This window comes from Acipenser ruthenus, chromosome 16 (assembly GCF_902713425.1).
Source record: "Acipenser ruthenus chromosome 16, fAciRut3.2 maternal haplotype, whole genome shotgun sequence".
NCBI classification, from domain to species: Eukaryota; Metazoa; Chordata; class Actinopteri; order Acipenseriformes; family Acipenseridae; genus Acipenser; species Acipenser ruthenus.
The window spans coordinates 4,635,146-4,658,573 of NC_081204.1; the positions used below are offsets into that span (position 1 = coordinate 4,635,146).

The window sequence follows — 23,428 nt, forward strand, 5'->3', positions numbered from 1 at the left end:
CTGTCCTCGTTTTTCATGTCATGTGACCGACCGTTTAAAAAGTACCTTAACAGTGGCTGAGGGGTATGATTGGTATTTTAGCTGCAGTAAGGGTAGTATGCAATACACCTGAACTCAAGCAGTGTAAAATCTATCACACAGCCAATAGTAACTGTTTGCTTCGCATTCATCATTATCCCTTTATCGCGATTTACTGAACATATAAGAGATCTGACACATTACAACGTTAATCCAGGTTTCTAATTCATATTTGAGATTTGCACTAAACATTTTAAGCACTAGCATACTGGGGACATATTTAACAGATTGATTATTTATTTATGTATTTATTTATTTATTTTAATTGCCGGTTATATCTGTTTATTGAAAACAGCGAATTTAGTTTTGTTGCTGTTGTTCTGCAATAAGTTTAATTTTATACCAGAAACTTTTTTTCAAACAAAGGTGTTAGTTATTTCAGCATTTTTTGCCTTTCCTGGAAAAACGGGATTCTTCTACCTCTCCCAAACAAATGCTGGAATGTATGTAAATACCAGAAAATATATATTCCTTGGTACAGCTGGAAAAGGTTTTAGTAAAAACAAAGGGAAGATTCAGGCTTAAAAATAACTATTTTGCAAAGATGATTGCTTACCTATGTTTTTGTTGCTATGTGTTTTTGGTGTTCCTATGAAGAGTGTTGTGTTTGTAAAATATCCTGCCAGAGAGGGCAAGGGAGGCTGAAACTACAGTAGACTTAAGTGACTGAGATTTTTCCATTACGTACCACACAAGCAGGGCTTGGGAAAAGAGAGAAACTGAAAAAGGGGCACTCAGTGTGGTTTTCATTGACAAAAGCATTACCGTAAGTTTCAATGTTTAAAGATGTAGCGTATCTTTACTTATCTCCATGCTGGGCAGTTAAAGAGTGTCACTGAATTATGTTTTTTTCATGTTTTGTAATATTTAACAAATGCAAGGGAACGCTGATGCTGAAGGAGCTACCAGCCAGGTACAGAGATGTGATGGTCCTGTACACAGTATGAATGAATGTTGTGCCTCTTACATATGAACAAGACTAACTGGAGTGTAGAGATGTCACGAACATTAACACATTGTCACAATCATATATTCATATGATTCATATATATATATATATATATATATATATATATATATATATATATATATATATATATATATATATATATACACACACACACACACTATTTTGAATTCTTATTTATACAAAATACATTTTGATTATTTAGATACAAACTGGTAAAGTTCATTAAAATTTTGTGATGAGACTTTTTTCCATTAGTCTGGAAGAATAAACTAACTCGGATGTTGCTGTTAAACTGAGTGTTACAGAAAATATACATTTGACAGTGTCAGAATGTAATTAGTTACAAATCCTGTAGTGTACTGTAACTGGTCATATACTGACATTTAGTGTTGAGTTGAGGATTGAATTCCAGTCCTTGGAAAGTCAACCGTTCCAGTTAAAGTCACTGCATTGATTGCAGGGTCTGAATTAATATATGATAATCCCAAGTAGAAATATGACGCCATCAGCTGTGGGTTCATAGTGAATAATTCAAAGAGACGAGCCCCGTCTCAAACCCTCACCCTACCCTTAACCCCAATGGGGCCATTCCATAATTAACCCTATGCAGACAGGGTCATATTTCCAACTGTGATCCGCAACTCTGCTCTGCTGGGTGTCAGCTAAGTCAATAAATCCCACTTTAATTACACAGAGTAGTGCCTGCTTTCCACCCCAACTATATGTATACGTTGAGCTCAGCAGTCTACAGCCTCTACTGTTACACTACAGTACCAGTTCGGAAAGTGAGCTGGTTATTGGCATGAACAGCTCTACCACTGAGCCATTATAAACCGCCCACACAGTTCTCACTCCAAAGATACAGGTATTCCAGGTATAATGTCAGTCTCTGTACCATGCTGCTGTACCATATCATCTGCCACTCATTTATTTTGACTTTTGGTACCCATCACATCTCTTAATCATACCAGAATCCCGTCACTGTGTATATGTAACGGCCAGTGTTGTGTGATACACTGCCGTTACAGAGTCTGTCCTGTCCTCTGTCGGTGAGATGAGATGCAGATGAGCCTGGCTTTTTTTTCATTGTGGTTCAGACGCTTGCTTGCTTGTGAAGGGTCCCTGGTCCGCATCCAGCCTTCGCACTTTCACATATGAAGTATACATATCTGTAAACAAGTTGCTGGGATTCATATGAACATACAAGGCCATGGGTTCCGCTGAATATTCAGAAATATGATATAGTCTAGATCTAGATCAGATGCCTTTTTATTATATATTATTGTTTTAACGTTTTGAATGTTAGAGGTCAGTCAATGTGCTTCATCAGTTGCAAGCGACAGACACTATAAAAACTGAACAGTGTAGCGCTCTCTCTACACAGTATTATTTTCACCTCCTACACATTTGTGTGGGACAGATTTGTTAAACATATGGATACAGTTATGAAAACTACATTTTACAAAAAATCCAATGCAGTAAATTAATTTTTATCTTTGTATAGTGTGATGAAGTGCTGTGGTATGAGTACTTTTTCAGTGAAAGTAAGTATATATGTACATTAAGCAAAAACATCCTAAATCATCTGCCAGTCATATGAAGAGCAGAATTCTAGTATCAATATTAAAGTTCCCCTCACATTCTGTAACTACCGGTGCAAAATATCAGGAGTGTTTTAATACGTCTTGATTGTCATAAGCTTTAAATGGAAAATAATAAATAATAATGCATTTAAAAATCACAAATGCATTCAAATATATTGAATATTTTAAATAAACACAAATATTATGTATTGATTTATTTGTCACAAAAAAAATGAAAATGTAATATTCACAGTGAAAGGCATGACTACAGTTATGTGTGACATGTACTTATATCATCTTTTTTTAAATGTTGTATTTGAGTTACATAACTGCATAAACCTCTCATGTGTCTGGTCATACAGATCAACATGATCTCTGGATACTGGTCTGTACCTGTTAATCTAAAGCAATGAGCCAATTCTGCAGAATGCAAACAGAGTTCTCTTTCAATGTAACACACTGGGTATGTCACTGTTTAGTGGCAGTGCAATATTATATAATCTAAAACAATGACTCACTATTTATCAGTGGACCCCACCAGTAGTGTAATGACTACAAACAATGTCTGTTCACTTGGTTCTAGTACGAGTAGGTTATGTAATAGTCTATGCGGGTGTGAGGATCGCTTCCTACGTGTCCTCCCTTAGTTATTCATGTGACACAAGCTTACCGCAGGTGTACATCAAAGATGACTGACTTTACATGTCTCCCACTTCACTCCCTTAAACATCCCAACATGGAAGACATCACATTATTTTTTACATACAATTACCCATTTATACAATTGGGTTTTTTACTGGAGCAATCTAGGTAAAGTACCTTGCTCAAGGGTACAGCAGCAGTGTCCCGCACCTGGGATTGAACCCACGACCCTCCAGTCAAGAGTCCAGAGCCCTATCCACTACTCCACAATTTATGGAAAGTAATTTTTCTTTGGAACGCTCACGTGTGTAGAATAAAGCGTACTAGTAATTAAACATGTATTAATTATCTTGTCATTACTTATGGATCCTGCAGTTTTAGATAGAGAATGTGATGTGACTTAAGATGTCTAGCTATATCACTGCACTCTGAGTGCATTGCTTTGCCTCTTGAGTAAGAGTGATAGTCTGTTTCTTCAGTCCATTGTCTTGTACCTCTTCCAGAAGAGCTCATCTGCTCCACAGGTTTTTATTCTGGAATAGTGGAATTAAATGACATTATCACAATGCATTGACAAAACAGTAGCCTGTTGTTAAAGGACACTCACAGAACAAGAGCTGAAGTCACAGAGACAGAAATAGGAAAGTAATCTGAGAAAGAAAAGTTCAAAGAGTAATTTAGCTTGATGTATGTTGGATGTCTGGGACTATTTGTAACAACCTCCAATGGAGAATGTGTTGAGTACTCTTGACTGTCTGGAAACCATCTTTGAGGTTTCTCTTGGTACCACAATGGCTCCAAAATGGTTGAATGTATTTCTTTCAAATTGTGTATAAAGTTGTGTGAATAAGGTATTAAAGATGACTGATTGGTGGCTATCTTTAGCTTTTTATAATGCAATCATCTGATTTTTTTTTTTCGGCACAGGATATGTTGTGTATTGTAGTTTATATTCTTCATAATAATGGAATACAGTGTAATTTCTACCAACTCCATTTACATTGGCCAGATGCACAAGACTTAATATATTTTTGACAGCTCAAGAATGGACTTTAGTGAAGATGGCACCGGAATGCTTTGGCAGATGGCTTAATGGCTAATACCTGGTCTGACAGATACCTCCAGAGGGTACATGTCAGATAAACAGATGGGTGAGGTGTACTTAATCTTCACTCAGCAGAGACTGCACATAATCTGTCGGAAGGCCAAAAATATGATTATGATTTGAGAACCTTCCAGTCCAGCACTGTATAGGGCAGGAAGACAATCTACAAACCCACTCCCAATCTGGTTAAAATTCTGTAGATCCATATTGTCTTGAACAGCTCTTGTCAGTATTCCAGCAATGAGGTATAGGTTTATTACTTGGTTACATTTTTTTTTTAGGAAGCCAATGCTAATCCATTTGCCCAAGCGATACTTAAACTGCAAACCAAGATAAAAATTCTTGCTAATGAAAGAAAGATAAACACAACTGTATTACATTCACTTGCATTATTTAAAAACATTAATTTATTCTCTGTACAGTGCTCATTATAACCTTGTAGTCAGGAGCCTGAGATTCAAATATATGTGTTCTGCCTTATAATGAGAATGCAAGTGTATAGGGGAAAAGGGAGCCACAGATATACACTATAATTGGCTGAAATATGTTTTGCTGAATAAGGGCAATTTTGGTAACACATGTATGTCATATTGAATACTTAAATTTGTTTGATAAATATTACTACCAAAATGTTCATTTGTGTCACCAGTAATAAGTATTTAATCACATATTTTGCTTACAAATATCTTTAAACCCTTTATCACTCCAAATTTGAATTACTGTTTCAGATATTTTAAATGACAAAAGAGCCCGTGGGGTCTCATCAGTCTTTGTATTTTAGTTAGCCTTACGCTTGCTGAAGATATTGAGCGGGCTTTTTATACGTTACGTAAGTTCTACATGTATGAAGAACATACATCATTTCTTACCAGTTACAAAAGGGATGTTATTATGTCAAGATTAAATGTTTCACAACGGAAATTAAATCACAACTTCATTTATTTTTTCCTCCTGAGGATTTAACCAGCACTTACTTGGGTTTGCCAACAAAAAGCCTTTAGCAATTAGAGATATAAAGAATCTACAATTCACTGGAGCTGCTTCTTACAGCTCGTTTTTTTTTTTTTTTCAATTATAAGAAATGTGCTCAAGCACACCCAGAGTGAAGAGTTCACTTTCAAATTGAATGTATTCTATTTTAGCCTAGTTACCAGATCTTGAGACATAATATAAAATCTCACTTTCAGCTTTTGATCTTGTATTCTCATGACAAAGAGACACCCATGGTTGTAATTACAGTCCTTGGACATTTAATGAAAAAGAAGTTTGTCTTTATCCTTTGAAGTAGATTGATGGTTTACAATTGCCTTACAGGCAAAAAAAAAAAAATATATATATATATATATATATATATATATATATATATATATATATATATATATATATATATACAATTTGCATTCTATTTCTTTCTGTGATTCTTGAGAACATGTACTATAATGTATTGTTTTGTGCAGAAATGTGAATTGGTTGTAGGATTCTGACTAATGTTCTTTGGTGGCTGACCTCTTGTGAACCTGAGCTGGATTTGAACCCAGGTCTCACTAGTCCTAGCGCTGGTTTTTCTTACATGTAGCATATAGCCTGGCAGACATTGTGATATAAAATCCTTGCTGAAATCGCACTCGCTATCAGGCTTCTGTTCGAATTCCTCCTTTTCAGACTAAAGGCATTCTTCATAACAGAGGAGTGATGCAGGAGCCAAACCACTGCAGTCTCTCATGAATTCTGAGGCTAAAATAAGCCAGGCACAAATATGAGGCACTGCAGACTACATGAATAAGATGCCAATGAGAAATACTGTATAGAATTCGTGAATATTAATTATTGGCTGTAAAATGCTGCTCACTTTTTTTTTTTTTTTAATTAATATGCATCTAATGCAAGAGCATTGTTAAGCGCTGCACATTCGCTTGATTTCATTAGCTACTGTAGGTTGGCAGAACAGCTGGTAATGTTGCAGGAAAATGCTACTGTTATGCACACAAGCAGCTTAATTACCAGAACCTAGAACTTATCAAAGCAAAAAGCTACAAGCAATATCAAGTCTGACATGTCAACATACTAAATATTCTGTGTACAGTTAAGAATTTGAATAATCAAGTTTTTCTGCTCCTATAGGTTTCGTTTTTCTAGCTTTCAATACCAGAATGTTCTTTATCATCAGATGAAATATACATTTCAAAAGTTGCTGAAAAGATGGTGCTCAATATCTACTAAAACAAAACAAAACAAAAAGATTACAGTATTTATAAGATCAGAGTCCAAAGTGCTGCAATTTACCTCCACAAGTGATCTTAAAATTTGCTGGAGGTGATGCAAATGTTAGCTAGGTATCTTCACACTGTCTAAGTGAGAAAGAGGATCTGAAAAACTGCATGCATGTCACGAGACATTGAATATGCAGCAGGGAAAATTGAACTAGACTGCAAATAAATACACTCTTCATGTAGATGAGCTGTTTTTCACTAACACTTATTCAACATTGTAAAAATAAAAAAAGTGGAGCATGTTGCATTCATTTTCCAAATACAGGTTCAGACTATTTTAGTAGCAAATGTAGCTAAACGTTAAATGTTCCTGTACAGCTCACGTGAGTCTCTCTGTGAGATGCACGTGAAGTAGAAATCTAAAATAGCTCTTCTCCAACAGCACCTCCCATTGTGCTAGAAACAAATTGTCCCAGGAATGCATCTGCTTTTAAATGATCATTTCTCTATTATAAAGCTGTTAAAATTGGTGCAATGTACCCACCGATAAAAACTGAGTGCATAATAGCATTTGCATCGTTACAAAAGAAAAAAAACACAGGGAAAGGAATAAACACAAATAAAACAACTGAAAAGTGAAATGGGGTGGCCAAACATCTTAAAATATCTTAAATATCTTAAACCTGTCCTGTATATACTTTATTACAGTGGTTACTCTTGTTTACATGTTTTTTAAAAAAAAAACTAAGCTGCTTGGATTTGCCAGTTATTCTGTAATGCTAATATAATTCATATCAATTAAGTGTATTCTGTGATTTGATTTGTAGATGGAAAGTATTATATACAGTATGTTCACATTGTTTTTGAAATACCGCTTAATCTCAGTGTGACCCTCATAATGTTATGTTTGCTACATCTCTATTGTTTCTTTAAATATCTATAACTTAGGAATTCCAGGGAAGACTAACACAAACTCTTACACAATCTAAATATTAGTTTCAAATAAAGGATAAACCCTTTGGATAAACAGCAGTCTCCACGAGCGACCTTTGTGGTAGCAAATGGTACATATGGTTCTCTTTTTTCAAATTTTTTTTATTTAGTAGTCGCCAATTATTTTATTATTTTCTCCCAATTTAGAATGTCCAATTATTTTTAGGCTCAGCTCACCACTACTACCCCTGTGCTGACTTGGGATGGGCAAAGATGAACACACGCTGTCCTCTGAAGCCTGTACCGTCAGCCACCCGCTTCTTTACGCACTGCAGGCTCTCCATGCAGACACCTCAGAGCTACAGCGTCGGAGGACAACGCAGCTCTGTAGCAGCTTACAGGCAAGCCCGCAGGCACCCAGCCAGACCACAGGGGTCGCTGCTGCGTGGTGAGCGGAGAACAACCTGGCCAGTGCCTTTACCGGATGCGCCACTCGGGAGCCCCATGGTTCTCTTATTCTATCTCTAGATTCAATCTTGTTGTAATGACCGAGAAGTGATCATGTTGCAAGGACGGAGTATATATCTCCACAACAGACTAGTCTTAAAGATTACTGAGCAATTAAGAATTAACCTTTGGTCTTGTATGACGGTAAGGGTTATAATATCCACATAGCTCCTCGGTCTAGAGGAATTACACCCCGCTGCCAAGGAACAAAGTCATCCTTGAAAGACTGAGTGACCCATGGCAGTCCACAATGAGAAAGCTGCAACTCCACAGATCGCTCTCTAAAATTAATTATCCAAGAAAAAAAAGAAATATCAGGAAGTACTTTATTGTTCAGCCTTTGTGATAAAAAAAAACAAACAAGCAAAACAACGTATTTGAAAGCCTTTGTATTGTGCACCTCCTTGAAAACCCATGTCCTCTCATTACATTACCCGAGCATGTCCATCAAATGTCTGATACAGCATTTCATAATATGAGGTACTGTTAACCGCTTAATTCAAAAGGACAGTTCACCCATTAAAACAGACAGAAATACAGCCAAGATCATTCAAATGTTTCATGTCAATTCTAGCCCAGACACACCCTTATAGGTAAGTGCTTTAAAGTAGCATTTCATTATCTATTTAATTCAATGGCAGTCACACTTAGGGTATCCATTGCATTGACTGCTACAGCTCAAAAGGACTGGACATAATCTTAAATGCAATACATTCTGCAAACAGCATAATGTCTGACACAAAGTTTCAACACTTTAAAGGAAGTGAGATGAAAAGGTAACTTTAAATATTTACTATACGACTAAATACAAATACAAAATCAGAAGGACCAAATAAAAGCCACTGTACCCAATCAGAGTTTTACTCTGGTAGTAATTAAATGTGCCTGGGAAGAATTCTGATTGTTGGGTTACTACATTTAAAATCAGCAATTCCACTGTTTGAAGAAGCAAAGCGGTATTTGTTTTGTAAAGCCTTATGCTTCAGCAGTGGTTGGTAAAACTTGGATGTACACCATCTTCGTGCTGAGCATCTTCAGCGAGGAGTCCTGTGTGACTTCTGAAAAATACATGCAACTTCAGTTACTGTCTTTTTACAAAAAAAAAACAACACACAGTATATTATAATGTATATACAGAAGAGACATATATAACACATTCAAAGAATTGTACTAGTTTATTTTTGTATTTCTACATATGCTAAGATCTAGTGATTTACAGTGCTGGGTGAACCTAAAGTCAGTGTTGTGGAAAACCATTCACAACAGACCATCTCAACGGGTCATAGGTCATCTGCAAACACTGACTGTACAAGTGTTACTGACTGAACTGCTTAATATAGTCACCGTTCATCGAGACAACATTAAAAACCTCAGAATGCAACATTTCCAAGAGACAGAAACATCTCACACCTTTGTTGCCATCACAGATGTCATCAGTCCTTCGTTTTTTGTTTTATCACATACAAAACACAGGATGTGGAATGTGTTCACACACACACACACACCCCGGTGATACACGCCCCCAAAGGTTCAGAGTATTATGAAAAGGTTATGAGAGCAGCTTCCTCAAAATTAGGAATTTCACTTTTGTAAACACAGGACCAAATGAAATAAGTTAATGGTTTTTTTTTGAACAAGTACAAAATTCATCTTTCTTAAAGGTTTTAAAACCACATCAAGCTGAAAAATGGAGCAGCACAACAAATACATTTTTGAAGGAAAAAAAAACACACATCCACTTATTTCTCTAAAACTTTGTGAGCGCCATAAATAACCAGAAATATGTGTAATAAAAATCAGCAGCAAGGGCTAAAAATATTAATAAAAATAAAAACTGCTAATAAAATCCTGCCATCCTTGAGGAAGTAACCCTGAAATGAATGAAGAACTTGTGTGGCTGTGTATATCTAACATTTCTGCGTCACGGCTCAGATTCATTGCTTCAGAAGAAGCCAGGTTGTAAAGCTCTGGGTTCCTGAGGGATGTTCCCTACTTCGTGCGAGCAAAACAAATTTAACTTTCAAATCATTTTGATTGCACAGTTCCATGTAATGTTGGTAATAGAACAAACTACAAATACCGTGTTTGTTTTTAATCCGATTCAGTACGGTGTAAGTGACCAGACAGAAATTAGATTTGTTCTGTTCATACAAACTGCAAGGTCTCAAAGTGGTGTGCCTCAAACGCAATGACGCATTACAGCCCTAGCCAGGAGTCATAGTCTGTCTATATGCAAGTTTAAAAACCTTAACAGTGCATGATGGAGGGTACTTTACTGCAACCATGCTGCAAGCTAGCTGTTGGTAAGAAAAAGTGGCATACAGAAATTGTAATTAAGTCAAAGATAATTGTTTAGAGGACCATTTCAGATGTAGAAACCCGTACAAAAAAGTTAAAAACTTACTAAAAAGGTCTATCCTTGGCAACAGAGCCCAAAAAGCTTACCTTCAGTTAGAGCCTTGTCAAGATAGAGTTTCAGTCTTCTGCTTCTGATACCGAACACCCTTGCTGCTTCATGCAGGAGCCCTTCGTATGTAAGCCCATTCTGGCTAACTGGGTTTTCCAACAGGAGAGTTCCCAGAATTCCATGTTGGCATTCTAGGTGGCAGACAGAAGTGTTACAACACAACCCAGAGCTATGTCTAAATAATTCAGTACTGTAGTCTTCCAGGAATATCTGAGTCAGCAATTTCTTGAAACAATAACTTCTGTCTGTTTACCAATCAGAAGAACAGATCAAGGTATTTGTGACCCCTTCTAAGCAATTTCCCAAAGGCCAGTCTATCTTTTAAAGTGAGGTCAGTGGTCTAAAACAGCCACTATCTGGTGGTTTTTAATGTGCCCTTTTGTCTTTATTTTCACTGTTTTAGCAAAGGCATCCATCAGGAAAGCTGGCTTATTTTCTTTATTTGGTTTTCTTTATTAGTTATAAACAAAGCAATACATCTGTTGACTGATCATTATCATCTTAACTATTTATTTATTTATTTATTTATTTTTTTTATATAATTTTGGTACACTCTTATAGTACCTTGCTACTCCAGAACTGAGTGAAAACATGTCTGGACTATATATGAATTTGCAAAAAAAAACAAACTGTTGAGACAATTCGTTTTCATTTACGCTATGAAAAAACACTGAAAAAATGTGACATTTTGAAGTGATATTTGCATGTTTCTACATGGTAATGATATCAATGTGAATTAGACCATTTTGCAATGACAAGATAAGGTGGTGTGAATACTTGTAGGCATAATATTATCTAAAACAAATACATCTGTGCTATTTATTTATTAAATTCAAGAGGTTTTCTCAATCCAGAAAAAAAAGTCACTAACCTTGTGGCTTTGTGTTCAGCAGCTGTAAGTTAATATATTGGCAAAGCAGTGTGTTAGTGTTGGAGGCATCGGCTGGAGCTGCTCCTGACGTCACATGCAGAGTCTTCCCATTCAGAGCCAGGAGATCAGTCTTGCTGGTGAGTTCTGAAATCAGAATTAGCCAAAGTCAGAACTTTCCTCAGGATGGGCGCTTTAACTAAATGCAGTATAATAAAAAAGACTAAGAAACTCAAAAATCAAACACGGTTACAAGGGCTGGTGTCTGTTGCACTAATACTAAAGGCCACAACATAGTACACGTGACATACGATTATTTAAGACATCCCATTGCCATCACAATGCAACATATGCAAAACAAAGCGTTATTCTCAAAATTGTGGCTCAGTGCTGTGCGCACTCATGTAAAACACAGAACCCAAATGTAATGCAGCTTGTTCTGTTATTATACCAGAAGAAAAACTATCTCATAATAAACAAGTCTGGTTTCTAGGGTCAACAATTTCCTTCTACCCTCATTAGATGAACATCAAAGAATGACACTAATGTAGCCCCAAGTGAGTATTTAGGGAACTGTTTGAACCCAGTCTTCAGCTCTCATTAGTGCTGGGACATGATGAAACAAAGAAACGTGTCCATTAATTAAAAGTGGTTACTGGTCTGGATTTGTTTGGAAACAACGTCCACTGTACATAAAACAAATTACCAAGTTCAGCAATGCACGAGAGCAAACAGAAAACAGTCACTCACACTTCCATTTCATCACAAGCAACACACTACAATACTGATAAACCAAGAGACGCAGCTTCTGAAAAGTAAAATCGGTCTCAATTATTGTTTGCCGTGGTGTGTGGTTTATTTTCAACCCCAGAATGCCATGCACATGCAGTGATTGTCAGGGACTACAAGGAAGATGGAATTACAGGACTTTATTATCCTCCCACTGGGCTTGCATGCAGGTCCCTTGGGTGATACGGGAGAGGCAAGTCACTGTAAATACACCTGCAAGTATGTCACACTCTCAAATTATGCATTCAGCTGCTTGTGAATTGCTAATGAACATCTTTAGCACACGTAATTGACAATCTTTCTGTAGGTCACATCCATCTGGCACATATTATTATTATTATTATTATTATTATTATTATTATTAATTAGTCATTTAGCAGACACTTTTATCCAGAGCGACTTACAGAGACTAGGGGGTGAACTATGCATCAACAACTGCTGCGTCTGGTCACTTACATTTTAATATATCTAGAGGGTAGCTTATTCAATTTTGATGAAACTTGAAAACCAAAAAGACATTCTTAAGCACAAGTTATTAAGAATAACATAGTCGGTGGAAATATGAATATCTCTATGTCAATCTTGCATGTTTATATGTGCATACATTGTAGGTCCTGGTGATCTACTCTTTCATCTTACAGTTGAATTTATAGTGGTATGTCCTTTTAAAAAGACCTTCCTAAGATCTGACTCAAAAAAGTACGATAAACAGAAAAACTGCAAACCAAAAAAGTATCGAATTAATGTGTGGACTCAGAATTCCTTGATCTCTCTCTCTCTCTCGCTCTCTCTCTCTCTCGCTCTCCAGCGAGTTCCATCTCTACCTTGCTGTGGTAGTTGACAGAAACAACTTCAAAAACTGTGCACTGTATCTAGGAGATTGCCAGACACCGCCGACAGGGAAAGCTCTGGAGAAATCTGTGTTCTAAAGCGTCAGGAAGATGCAGTGCATCTTCCAGGGCAGAAATGACAAATATCAGAAGCACTCTTGGCTGGAAAACATGTATAATATACAGAGCAACCTCCAAAAAGTATTGGAAGAGATGAATAGAGGTGACCAGGTGTTGGCCATTTTACCCCACTTACAAAAACATTAAAATATACTCAAATCTGTGCAAAACATTGTTCTGATCGAGCAGTGTTTCAGCAAGGCTGACTGGCAAGACTGCCAACACATTGAATGCAAGAGAAAACCTTTTTGGTGGGCTACATGCGCCATAGACTGCCTGATTTGTTGATCCCTCGAATATTTTACCAAGTTTCCTCATAAATGTATAAGCGGTTCTTTATATGCAAGTAAAAATGTGAGTGCGACGTGTGTAAAGACAGATGGACAGAAATCTTCTAATAGCCCTCATTCCTAGTAGCTGGAGCTAGTAGAATGTCCTATCAAAGTATGTGCGCTATGCTTTAACACAGAACAAGTCTACACGGAGTATCCACTAATTTGATCAAAAGCAATTCAGTTCATGAAAAAAAAAAACTATTTATAGAATAAATCTCAAACCTACTTAATTTTAGAAATTACTTGCTAAAAATAATTTTGAATGAGGTTTCAAAACTAATTTACAACAGACTTTTCCCCAGTTGTACGGCTGGATGCACAGATGCAATTAAGCGTTTAAGTGACATGCCAAGGGTAACACAGTGAATCTGTGCAATTGAAGAGCTTCCAAACTCCCAGCTATCTGCTCAAGCCATGTTGCCAAGTAGCTAAAAAAAGAGGACTCCATTCCAGTGAAATGGAGGTATTAACTCGAACATGGAAAAGGTCACACAAATCTATAAAAGCAGGGAAGGTATTACCATTTGAAATCAACCCTAAGAAGATTCCTGGTATTTCTGTACAAAATGTGGAGCAAGAAGCACAATCACACCCACCTCCTACTGCATGGTAACAGCTATGCAACAACTGTGGAACTTTGTCTACAAATAGATATTAATTGTCTTTCACTGATCCGCTCAGTAGAAGTGCACATACCCGTTTTCCCATTATATACAGACAGTTTCGTATTCTGAAGGTCAAAGATGCTGGAACAGACTCCAAGTAGTCTGTGGAAATCCAGTGTATTATCCCCCTTGGGATTCTCCAGCAGAATAACACCAGCTTCAATAAAAAGGAAACGAGAATTTATTCCAAAAACCTTATAAATAAATTACACTAAAAACAACACATACACACACAGTTCATCTCAAAAAATGACTCCACTATATAAAAAAAAAAAAACGGTTTTAAAAACATTGAGATAAAAAGAATGGTTGGCTACACAATTTAGGCTACAAAAATCATAAATGTTTAGGAAGTGGTTGAGCATTTTCTGATAAATAAAATTTTAAAAAGCAGCTGCTTAGCACTACAGTATGTATACGCCGATGGAACACAAACCAAAACTAAATGTCGGTTAAAGCATATAAGTATAAATCACGTCTGAGTGTTTTTGCCATGTTCTTTAAGGACGACGTAACAGCTGAGAATTGTAGGACAATGCCCTTCCCCTTGCATGGTAGAGCTCTGAAAATAGTGCAATAAAATCTCCTGAGAACTACTGGGTGCAGAACCAGCACTAGGGGTGTTGCTTACCTTGATCTTTGTTGTCGACTGTTATTTTTACATTGACATAGGCACATGCAGGGCCAGAGAGTGGAGCGCTTACTCCTGAAGCCCCTTTTACAATAGTGAGGTCCAAATCTGATTCCTTCAGCTGGAAGAACATTTAAAGAAATAAAAAAATAAAAAAATAAAAACAGGGGAGGGTTATTTCATGTGTTCCCTCCCAAGTACCGTTTACCAACACTACAAAAGGCTTTTCATTCTTAAAATACTGGTCATTTACAATCACATACAGTAGATAATAGAATTACATTGAGTATTTACCTGTATGACATTTAATGAGGCCGGAGTTGTATTTTGCTTTTCGTAACAAGAAAGGTTGTCAAGAACCCAACACTCTGCCTCAAAATATCACTTCTAAAAAAGGTGGCAAGACAATGGTTTCTGAATGAGACTGAACGTAGTTTTGATTTCTGTTTTCGGTCTCTGTTCCTGTAGATGATATTAATTGGTTCCTAGTCTGTTTAAAATAGCAATCTTAATGATGTTAATGCTTCCATTCAGATTTGGGCTGTGCTTTTTTTGTATTTACATACTGTACTTGCTGTCAAAACACTGTATCTAATCCTTCTTCATTGTCATTACCTTTGTTTTCTCTTGAATGATCACACTTGCACTTGCAGGCACTGGGTAGTTTTTCAATGGGGCCTTGGTAGTTGCCAGTATGAAGTCAGTATGAGCCTGGATAACTTTCTCCAAGTATTCACCTGCTGGTTTTGAGCTGTAATAAACTGTGATTTCATCTGAAGGAACTAGATGACCCTTTAAAAAATATATTAAAAAAAAAAAAAGATTAATCTCTCTAGCACAACATATCCACAAGGTGAAATACATGGTCATCCCACTGGCTGTTTGAATGACCATAAAACCCCCTTCAAATTCAGATATGTTGTACTGCATATGCTCATAGCTGCATACCTACAAAATATCACATTATTATTTCCAGCTTAAGCCACCCAGACTTGTCAGCATTTCTATTCAGTTCAAAACAGCCCTAACCTTGACGCATCAGAACATATTGATCTTTTCTAAATCCTCTCAGACACTAATCGTGCTCTGCCTTGAGAGTAAAATCAGCCTTAAACGAAGGAAGCAGTCTGCTGCATGCTGGGCAATTTACTTCAGTGACTGCCTCTAACTGTTTCTCAAGAGAAATCTCCTCGCTTGCTAAAGAAAGCATGCATGCCTCAGCTGCGACCTACTTCAAGGCCTCTAAATGTTACTCCTCTTGCCCCTCCCCGTGTATTCACTGCAAGTGGAGACTGTGTTACATTGTCACTAAATATTAAATTGCTTTATGGAAACTTTCTCTGCTTTTCAATAACCAAGGAACTGAACCTGGTAAACTGCCCAACTCTTAACCGCAGATTGAGATGCAATCAAGAAGTTTCCGAAGCATGTTTTGAAAAGTTTGAATGAATAAAAATCACCCGAAAGCTTCTGATCCTTCAAACTTGAGTTCAAAGCCAGGCAGGTTTCCTGTGGCTAAACCAGGGCATCGTACCAACAAAACAAAACAAAACAAAACAAAACTGCAGCAGTTTTTAACCTTGCAGTTATTCGTGGATAGCTTCAGAACATATAGCAGGGTACAAAGTCTATGGAAAAACAAATCTAACCAAGTAGCTTGGAAAGTACCTGTGGTAAAAAGTGGACAATAAAGTCAGGACACAACAGATTCACTCAATGCTTAGAACTCAGATCAGCAGCTAAAACAAAAATAAACCTGGCAATGAGTAATCTTGAGCCAATATAAAGCTGCAATGCTGTCATTCTTTTTATGAAGCTAGGTGGGTAAACAAGGTTAGGGAATGCCTGTAAAACACTAGGGAAAAACAGATCCTAGATACCGGCTTTTCAATAATATATATATATATATATATAAAATCATCAATTGCACATTGTATGACTTCTCTCCATAGAGGGATCATGTGGGTTATATTGTGTACACACCAATAGAGTTAAAGTAATAACACTCACCAGCTGGTTAATGTAAGCTACTAATGCAGAGATTAAAACTCGAGTTCATTAAAAAGATAATCTAACATTCTTTAAGAGGAACACTACAAAGTTTGAAACTTTCATTTGCATTAGATAAACACAAATTAATTATTCTCATACAAAAAAGCAATCTGAAAATGTACAATAAAAAAAAAAAAATTAAAAGCACAGGCGAAGAAATGATCCCAATTCAACACTGACCTTCTTACGAAGCTTTTGGATACGATTGATAACCTCCCTGGCCACTCCTTCATCCACCATGGATTGATCTGGGGTGACATCCAGCAGAACCAAAACCTAAGAAAAACAATTTAAATCCGTCAATCTTCTTATAGCATACTAAAGAAATCAGATTATCAAATAACTGGAGAATGACCTTTTCCTTCTTATTTCAGAAGCTGTCGAGACCCAGATTAGTCCGGAGAATGTTGTCAAAAATAGCAGAGAGAGATTTAAGTAGGTCACAAGTAAAGTACAACTTATGCATATACAATTTTATTTCATTAGTTTAAAGCTACTTGAGTTGAATCTGTGCAAACCCCTTCAGGCACCATGCCAATTTAAGTACAAATGTCTTTAGCTAGGTCCATAGAGGAATAAATTGCTCAGGAAATGGTATTAGTGTTAAGTTTACCCAACAGTTACTGACCTACTTTGAAGGACTTTGAAAGTAGACATACATGTTTCCATTGGAAAAATGTACCTTACCTAACTATCTGGTTAATAAATTATTTTTCAAATGATATTCTGAAAGAAAATAAAAACACTACAACTACTAAAAGAAAAGAGAATATAACTTGTATTACAGTGCCCTGTCTGCCCTTTTCCAGGCAGATTTCCTTTCACAGCTACCCCTGCTGAGCTACAAACACTTCAGTGGCCAGTATCTGTCAGTCCATTCTTCTGATCAAATGCTAGTCACAAAGTTGGCAGCACAAAATCTACAATTACTCTCGCTCCAATGAGTTGAACCATATCGCCAGCTTGACGCAAGCATCACAAATCTAATTCTCAGGACAGTGGTTCAGATCTCTGATTGACCTAGCCTTCACATACATTTCCTCCACCTATTTTTAACAAGTGACAGCAATAAAAACTTTTTTTTTTTGGAAACCAGTACTATGACTGCAGTGCTATGTAAGTTATGTACAGGGTGTCTGTGTGCGTTTTAGGGGAGAGAACTACAAAGCAATGCCAGGAGGTCCTGGCTGCTGAATAACAGTAAGAGAGACACCCTTCACACAACATATTAGTGTTACAAAACAGTCTGCAAAGTTGACAAGAAACGCATGTGTTGTCTGTATCGCAGAGTTAAAATGTGTGTGTATGTGTGTCCCCTACCTGTGCGTCGGAGTGAGCCTCATACTGGGAGGCAGTTCCAGAGCCTTGGTCAAAGGTGTACATGAGTCGCAGATCCTCCTCATGGAGCTCCTGCCCGTCCACCACAATGGTACCTGAAACAAGTAACTGCTATTAGCAATGCTGGGAAGAATATAAGTAATTCAGTAATGGTCATTACTGCCTGAATCAAATCCAGTTTAACAGAATAATCAACTGTAAACAAAATAAATCCTCCATCAAACAACTGCTCTTTTCTAACTACAGAGCACTGACGGAGGAACATGTGATCGGTAGGACAATTTATTAATTTATTATTATTATTATTATTATTATTATTATTATTTTTAAACTAACATCACTAGCTTGGTGGTTAAGGAAGTCTTGATTATAGAGCACTTTTATTTTACTGGTTTAGGAAATAGTTTCAGACAGATATTCTTCTAGCAGGAGACCTGCAGTTGCTGCGTCCTGTTTTCAGACATGCCCTGCAGGGGCTCATTCATGTCAAAGGATTTTGACTGGGATTCTCATATCCATCAGAACATGCTTTTTAACAGCAGAAAAAAATGCATTCTTGCCAATATAAAGTTCTCTCAGAACAGGTGCATTATTGGCGTGGTGGTGGTGGAAGTGGACGATAGGGTTAAACTACTATGGTAGTTTATTGAATGGTAATACATTTTGGTTTTGTTATTTATTATTTATTACCAGTTTCAGAAATTCTTCAAAGTTGACCCACAAGCATTTTTTCCCCCAAAGGCATAGCTACTCTTCAAACACATGAAATATACATTCTGCAGTACCACATTCTATCTTCAAAAATCTTATTTTTAAACATGTACCAGGTAGAAAAGAAACACTTGTGTACTTTAAAGAATGAATCAAAATGAAACACCAAAAAAAAAAGGCGACGGTTTTACACAAAGAGGCTCTAACACAGCCTGTATAAAACCCAGTATTCCCCAGATCACCTCCTTTCCTCAAATTGGGTTTGAGGGGGTTGCTTAAATCCACACACACCTGTCTTTTGGAAAGTCTCCAGCTGCTCACTCTTCAGTTCCTTAATGGCCGCAGTAACAGATTTGAAAGCTCCTTTTAGGCGTTTGCCAAGGACCATGTGATCTGGTTCTGCTCTCAAGCGGATGCCGTATTTGTCTTTGTCAGTCGAGAGGGTCAGCTGACGAACATTCAGCTCCTGGAGAACAAAGTGAAAAACTGCATAAGAAATGGTTTCCCCCATAAATGAATATATCCTAAAATCATGCATATTGGCACATTGGAGCCAAGTGACTACATCGTCTTATCTGTATCGAAGGGAGTAGCAAGAGTGAGTAGCAATGAAGAGGTCTAGTGGTATTAGCATGTCATGATAAAAGTGCAGTTCCCACGGCTGTCAATACTTCACAATCACGGCCCTAAAGAGTGCGGATCAGAACTACGACATTCCTGTCCAACAATAACATCGTGCTTTTGAGTTTCACAACTAAAACTGTTTTTGCAGAAGCTTGGCAGTGTCTGGCCTGTGAAATGCCAAAGATACTTGCTGCTGTCATTTCATATTCTGAAGAACACCAATCCCTCACAGGGAATATTTTTATGTTGATGTTTTTTTATGCTTATGGTTTGTGTAGTCAAATTAACAAAACCAAAGAATCTCCCATCGATTACAATAACCAACAGTTTCATTGTATGTGAACCTAGACTGAATTGTCTATTAAAAATGAAATCAACAGAAATTCCAATATTGACATGCAGTGTGAAACTTAATTTCAATTGATTTCAGTTATTTAAAAAATAAAAATAAATCATGACAAAGATTTTACAATCAACGAAAAGCTTTTTGTCTTGGCACAGCACTAGAATGTTCCATTGCAGCAGGGCCGACATAAAAAAAAATACTTCCACTATTCATCAACATGAAATTCAGATTTATTGAGATACAAATTAATTTTCTGTCATTTACCATCAGTAATGTAAGTGCTTGGTCAACTTTACGAGAACATTTATGGGACACAGCTGCTTCGGGATGAATGAATTCAGTTTATTTATATACCTAATGCATTTATTTATATGCACTTTACATATTGGGAAGAGAAAAAAAAACACCTTGACTGTTATATAGCAATTTAATGACTAGATTAAAAATGCCCATAGGTTTATTTGTGTTCATCAACAAGGTTTTCATATCAATTAATAATTTTAAAAATCCTTTCGATTGAAGATATCAACTTTTTGCTGCTTATTAAAAAGACACTATGCTGCAATTCAAAATATTTGACAAGGGAAGAACTTTCATTCCAAAAATATTAACAATTCCTGTGGGTCACCTACACTAGTCAGTGTCACGGAGAAAACAATACGGATCAGAAATAACGCATAACAAATATGTGTATTCAGAGATTTACAATAGACATTATAAATCATTCTTAATGACTCTGGAGGGGTGTTTGGTGATACAGGATTTAGGGATTAAAAACAGCAAATAAACACCTCTCAATATCCTCGGATTTTCTGCAGCAGTATATTTATTTAAATCAAGCCCCAAATAAACAGCCAATTTATAAATACAAGCTCCTATCAAAATCAGAATAAAGAAATGTGCATTTCCGGTTTTGCATATTAATGACTTGCCTCTAGAATATACTTCTCCAAGGACTGGATGTCTTGTAGAGCCTCAGGGTCCTGGTGGATGACGACCACTTCTTTCAGAGGATACTAAAACAAAAAGAACATCTTTACTCCCAACAGCAACAATAAAGCTGAAAAAAACAAATGACATTAACAACAGTTACATAAAAGCCAAGCGAATCCTTATGAGGAAAGCAACAAAGAATGTAGGTCAGCATCTTTTCATCCTTTCTGTCACCCCATTTTAAAACTTGCAATACAAAGGCAGGGTACAGTGGGATCCAAACAGAGCAATTCTTTTTTTGTCCTGCTGTAAAGTTTAAGGTCATACGAGTTGCAATAAAGGGAAACAACATTTCTATACTGAAACTGGGGGGAAAGCATGTATGATTTAATGTGTGTTTAAATAGTGACCCATACAGTTTGCAGAAATTTCAAGCAGTCTTACCTTCACAGGGAGTGTCTTCCTGTCTCGTATCACTCTGCCCAGTTCAATGACAGACTGCATCTGGGACACCGCGCTCTCAATGCGCTTATCAATCAACGACACTCTGCAATACAGAAACGCTGTTGGGGTTTTTTTTTTTCTTGAACCGGCACTAAGAAACACACATGTAGTAAGTTATGCTTGTAGAATGAAAGAATGTTCAAGCGGACAGCATGTCATTTGCATGTAGAATACCAGGCACAACAGGCATTCCCTCCTAGATCATTTCTTTGTATATGAAGACATTTTACTCTTCTCCTTTTTTGTTTAATATTTACAGGGAGGGTGTCATAATAGCATAATAACCATCTCCCAGTATAATTACCTACTGTAAATCTATACCAAGTATAATATGAAATGTATGACACACCATCTCCCTTAGTTCATACATGCGTCAAACAAATGTAACTAGAGTATACTGTCTGCCTAAAAAGATGTAAGCTTGATGCTCTGAATAATATTTCTTAGTAAAAAAAAAAAAAAAAAAAATAGCAATATAAAAAAAAAAGTATTCTTATGCGCCTGTAATTTGCTGAGATGCTACAATATGTATGGATATCTCCAGACTATGTTACAAAAGGCATATTTCTGCTCAATAGCCGAGATGTCAGAAAGCCTACAGTGCACCAGGAATTCTACAGAGCTGAATATGTAACCCGACAATCTTTTGATCACACTTTCAGGCTGCTTCACCTCCAGCACATTGTTCCACTCTTAAGTTTTAAAAAAATTCCGTCTATAAAAGGCATTTCTAATCCTAAATGTTTTCACACAATCTTTAATACCTAAAACCAGCAAGATAAAGACAAAATACATTTATGATGCTGGCAGAATATGGTTAGCAAGTCAACACCTTGATCTAAATTCAGTTTTCCAGTTATTTATTTAGTTTCTCTTTTTACAGCGATACACACTATAGGTTTTAAAATCTTACTGGTGCAACTAAATGTCAACATGCATTCTAGAACAATACTACAGGACTAGATGCAAATTCCATAACTGATGATTCTGTGAAGAAACAGTACTGTACTTGCTGTTCCATTTACTTGAAACAAGGTCAACTGATCCCTGCTGAGCAAAAGCAAAATGTGCAGAATAAATATGGAATAAATAAATACAGATCATTTACTATTTTTTTTTTTTAAATTATAAACCATTTTGGCAAATTCAACAACGCGCAAATTTCAAACCTGTCGTGTAGCATTTTCGCTTTTTGTCCGACTGTCCTATTTATCCAGTCTCAAAGACCCCGTTCACACTACTGGGCTGGCCCAGGGCCGCCACATATGTAGGTCTGGGTCCAGAGGAGTCAAGAGTCTGAAAGCTTTTAACATTAAAAATGACCAAGGGTATTGAGAGTAACTAATTAAAACTTTTAATTAGAACAGTGGTTTTGTGTTTCTACCTGGCAACATGACCTGAGTGCCGTAGATCCTGAAAAATCGGGTTGTTGACAGTTCAGTTTGTGTGAGCCATAACCGTGACTCTAGTAATCCCATTATGGCTCTCTTTTTTATTCACTGCCACCTCCAATACGATTAGGAGAACCAATAAATTATTGACATTAAATAAAAGAATCCATCAATAAAGAACAAGATACCACGCATCAAAACCTCCCAGACAAATGGCAATTTCAAGAGCATGTGATTGCACACTCCTAGATGACTAAGTGCACTGTAGATCTTAAATGAGTTTTAAAAGATGCATCACCATGGCTAAGGGGTTAAAAAGTCAACACCTTTCCCACACAAATGTTCAAACACTTCTCCCATCAGCCTGACTGCATGAATCACTTTGGGCTTTAAGAGGAAGATTTGCATAAAGGAGACCCGATCACCCCTTTGAATTGTATTTATTAAACCGCTGTTCCAAGCGTTTTCTACATAATGAATGAAGTATTTGACTTTGTTTAAAAGTCAGCAGAATCGGGTATAAAAGTTTATGACCCAGTGCCTTCAGTAATGAGCCAGGAGTAAGCCTGATTGACATGGTGGTGATATTTAGATGAAAGTACACCTTGAGGCTTACCTGACTTGAGGAAGCATGAGGTAGTGAATGCTGCTGGTGTCCTTCTCTTCCAGCGAAGCAGGATCGATCAAGTGTTTCATGTTCTGATACATCATCTCAGTAATAAATGGAGTGCAGGGAGCCTGCAGAAACACACATCTAATAAGCTGCTGTACCTCTTCCATTATTTGAGCACAATCA

General features: G+C 36.8%; 1 protein-coding gene across 2 annotated transcripts in view; it reads right to left on the reverse strand.

Annotated features, from left to right (window-relative positions):
- Positions 1–8,340: 8,340 nt before the first annotated feature.
- LOC117412355 (isoleucine--tRNA ligase, cytoplasmic-like) overlaps positions 8,341–23,428 on the reverse strand; it is a 44,065-nt gene continuing 28,977 nt past the window's right edge. For both annotated transcript variants that reach the window (XM_058988504.1, XM_058988503.1), the window contains exons 23-34: positions 23,249–23,370; positions 21,182–21,284; positions 20,737–20,820; positions 19,126–19,300; positions 18,106–18,218; positions 16,966–17,061; positions 15,349–15,525; positions 14,734–14,854; positions 14,134–14,259; positions 11,367–11,510; positions 10,474–10,626; positions 8,341–9,086 (exon numbers count right to left, since the gene is read on the reverse strand). In XM_058988504.1, the coding sequence (XP_058844487.1) occupies positions 9,004–9,086; positions 10,474–10,626; positions 11,367–11,510; positions 14,134–14,259; positions 14,734–14,854; positions 15,349–15,525; positions 16,966–17,061; positions 18,106–18,218; positions 19,126–19,300; positions 20,737–20,820; positions 21,182–21,284; positions 23,249–23,370 (1,497 nt within the window). In that variant the 3' untranslated portion in view covers positions 8,341–9,003. The remainder of the gene's footprint in view (positions 9,087–10,473; positions 10,627–11,366; positions 11,511–14,133; positions 14,260–14,733; positions 14,855–15,348; positions 15,526–16,965; positions 17,062–18,105; positions 18,219–19,125; positions 19,301–20,736; positions 20,821–21,181; positions 21,285–23,248; positions 23,371–23,428) is intronic.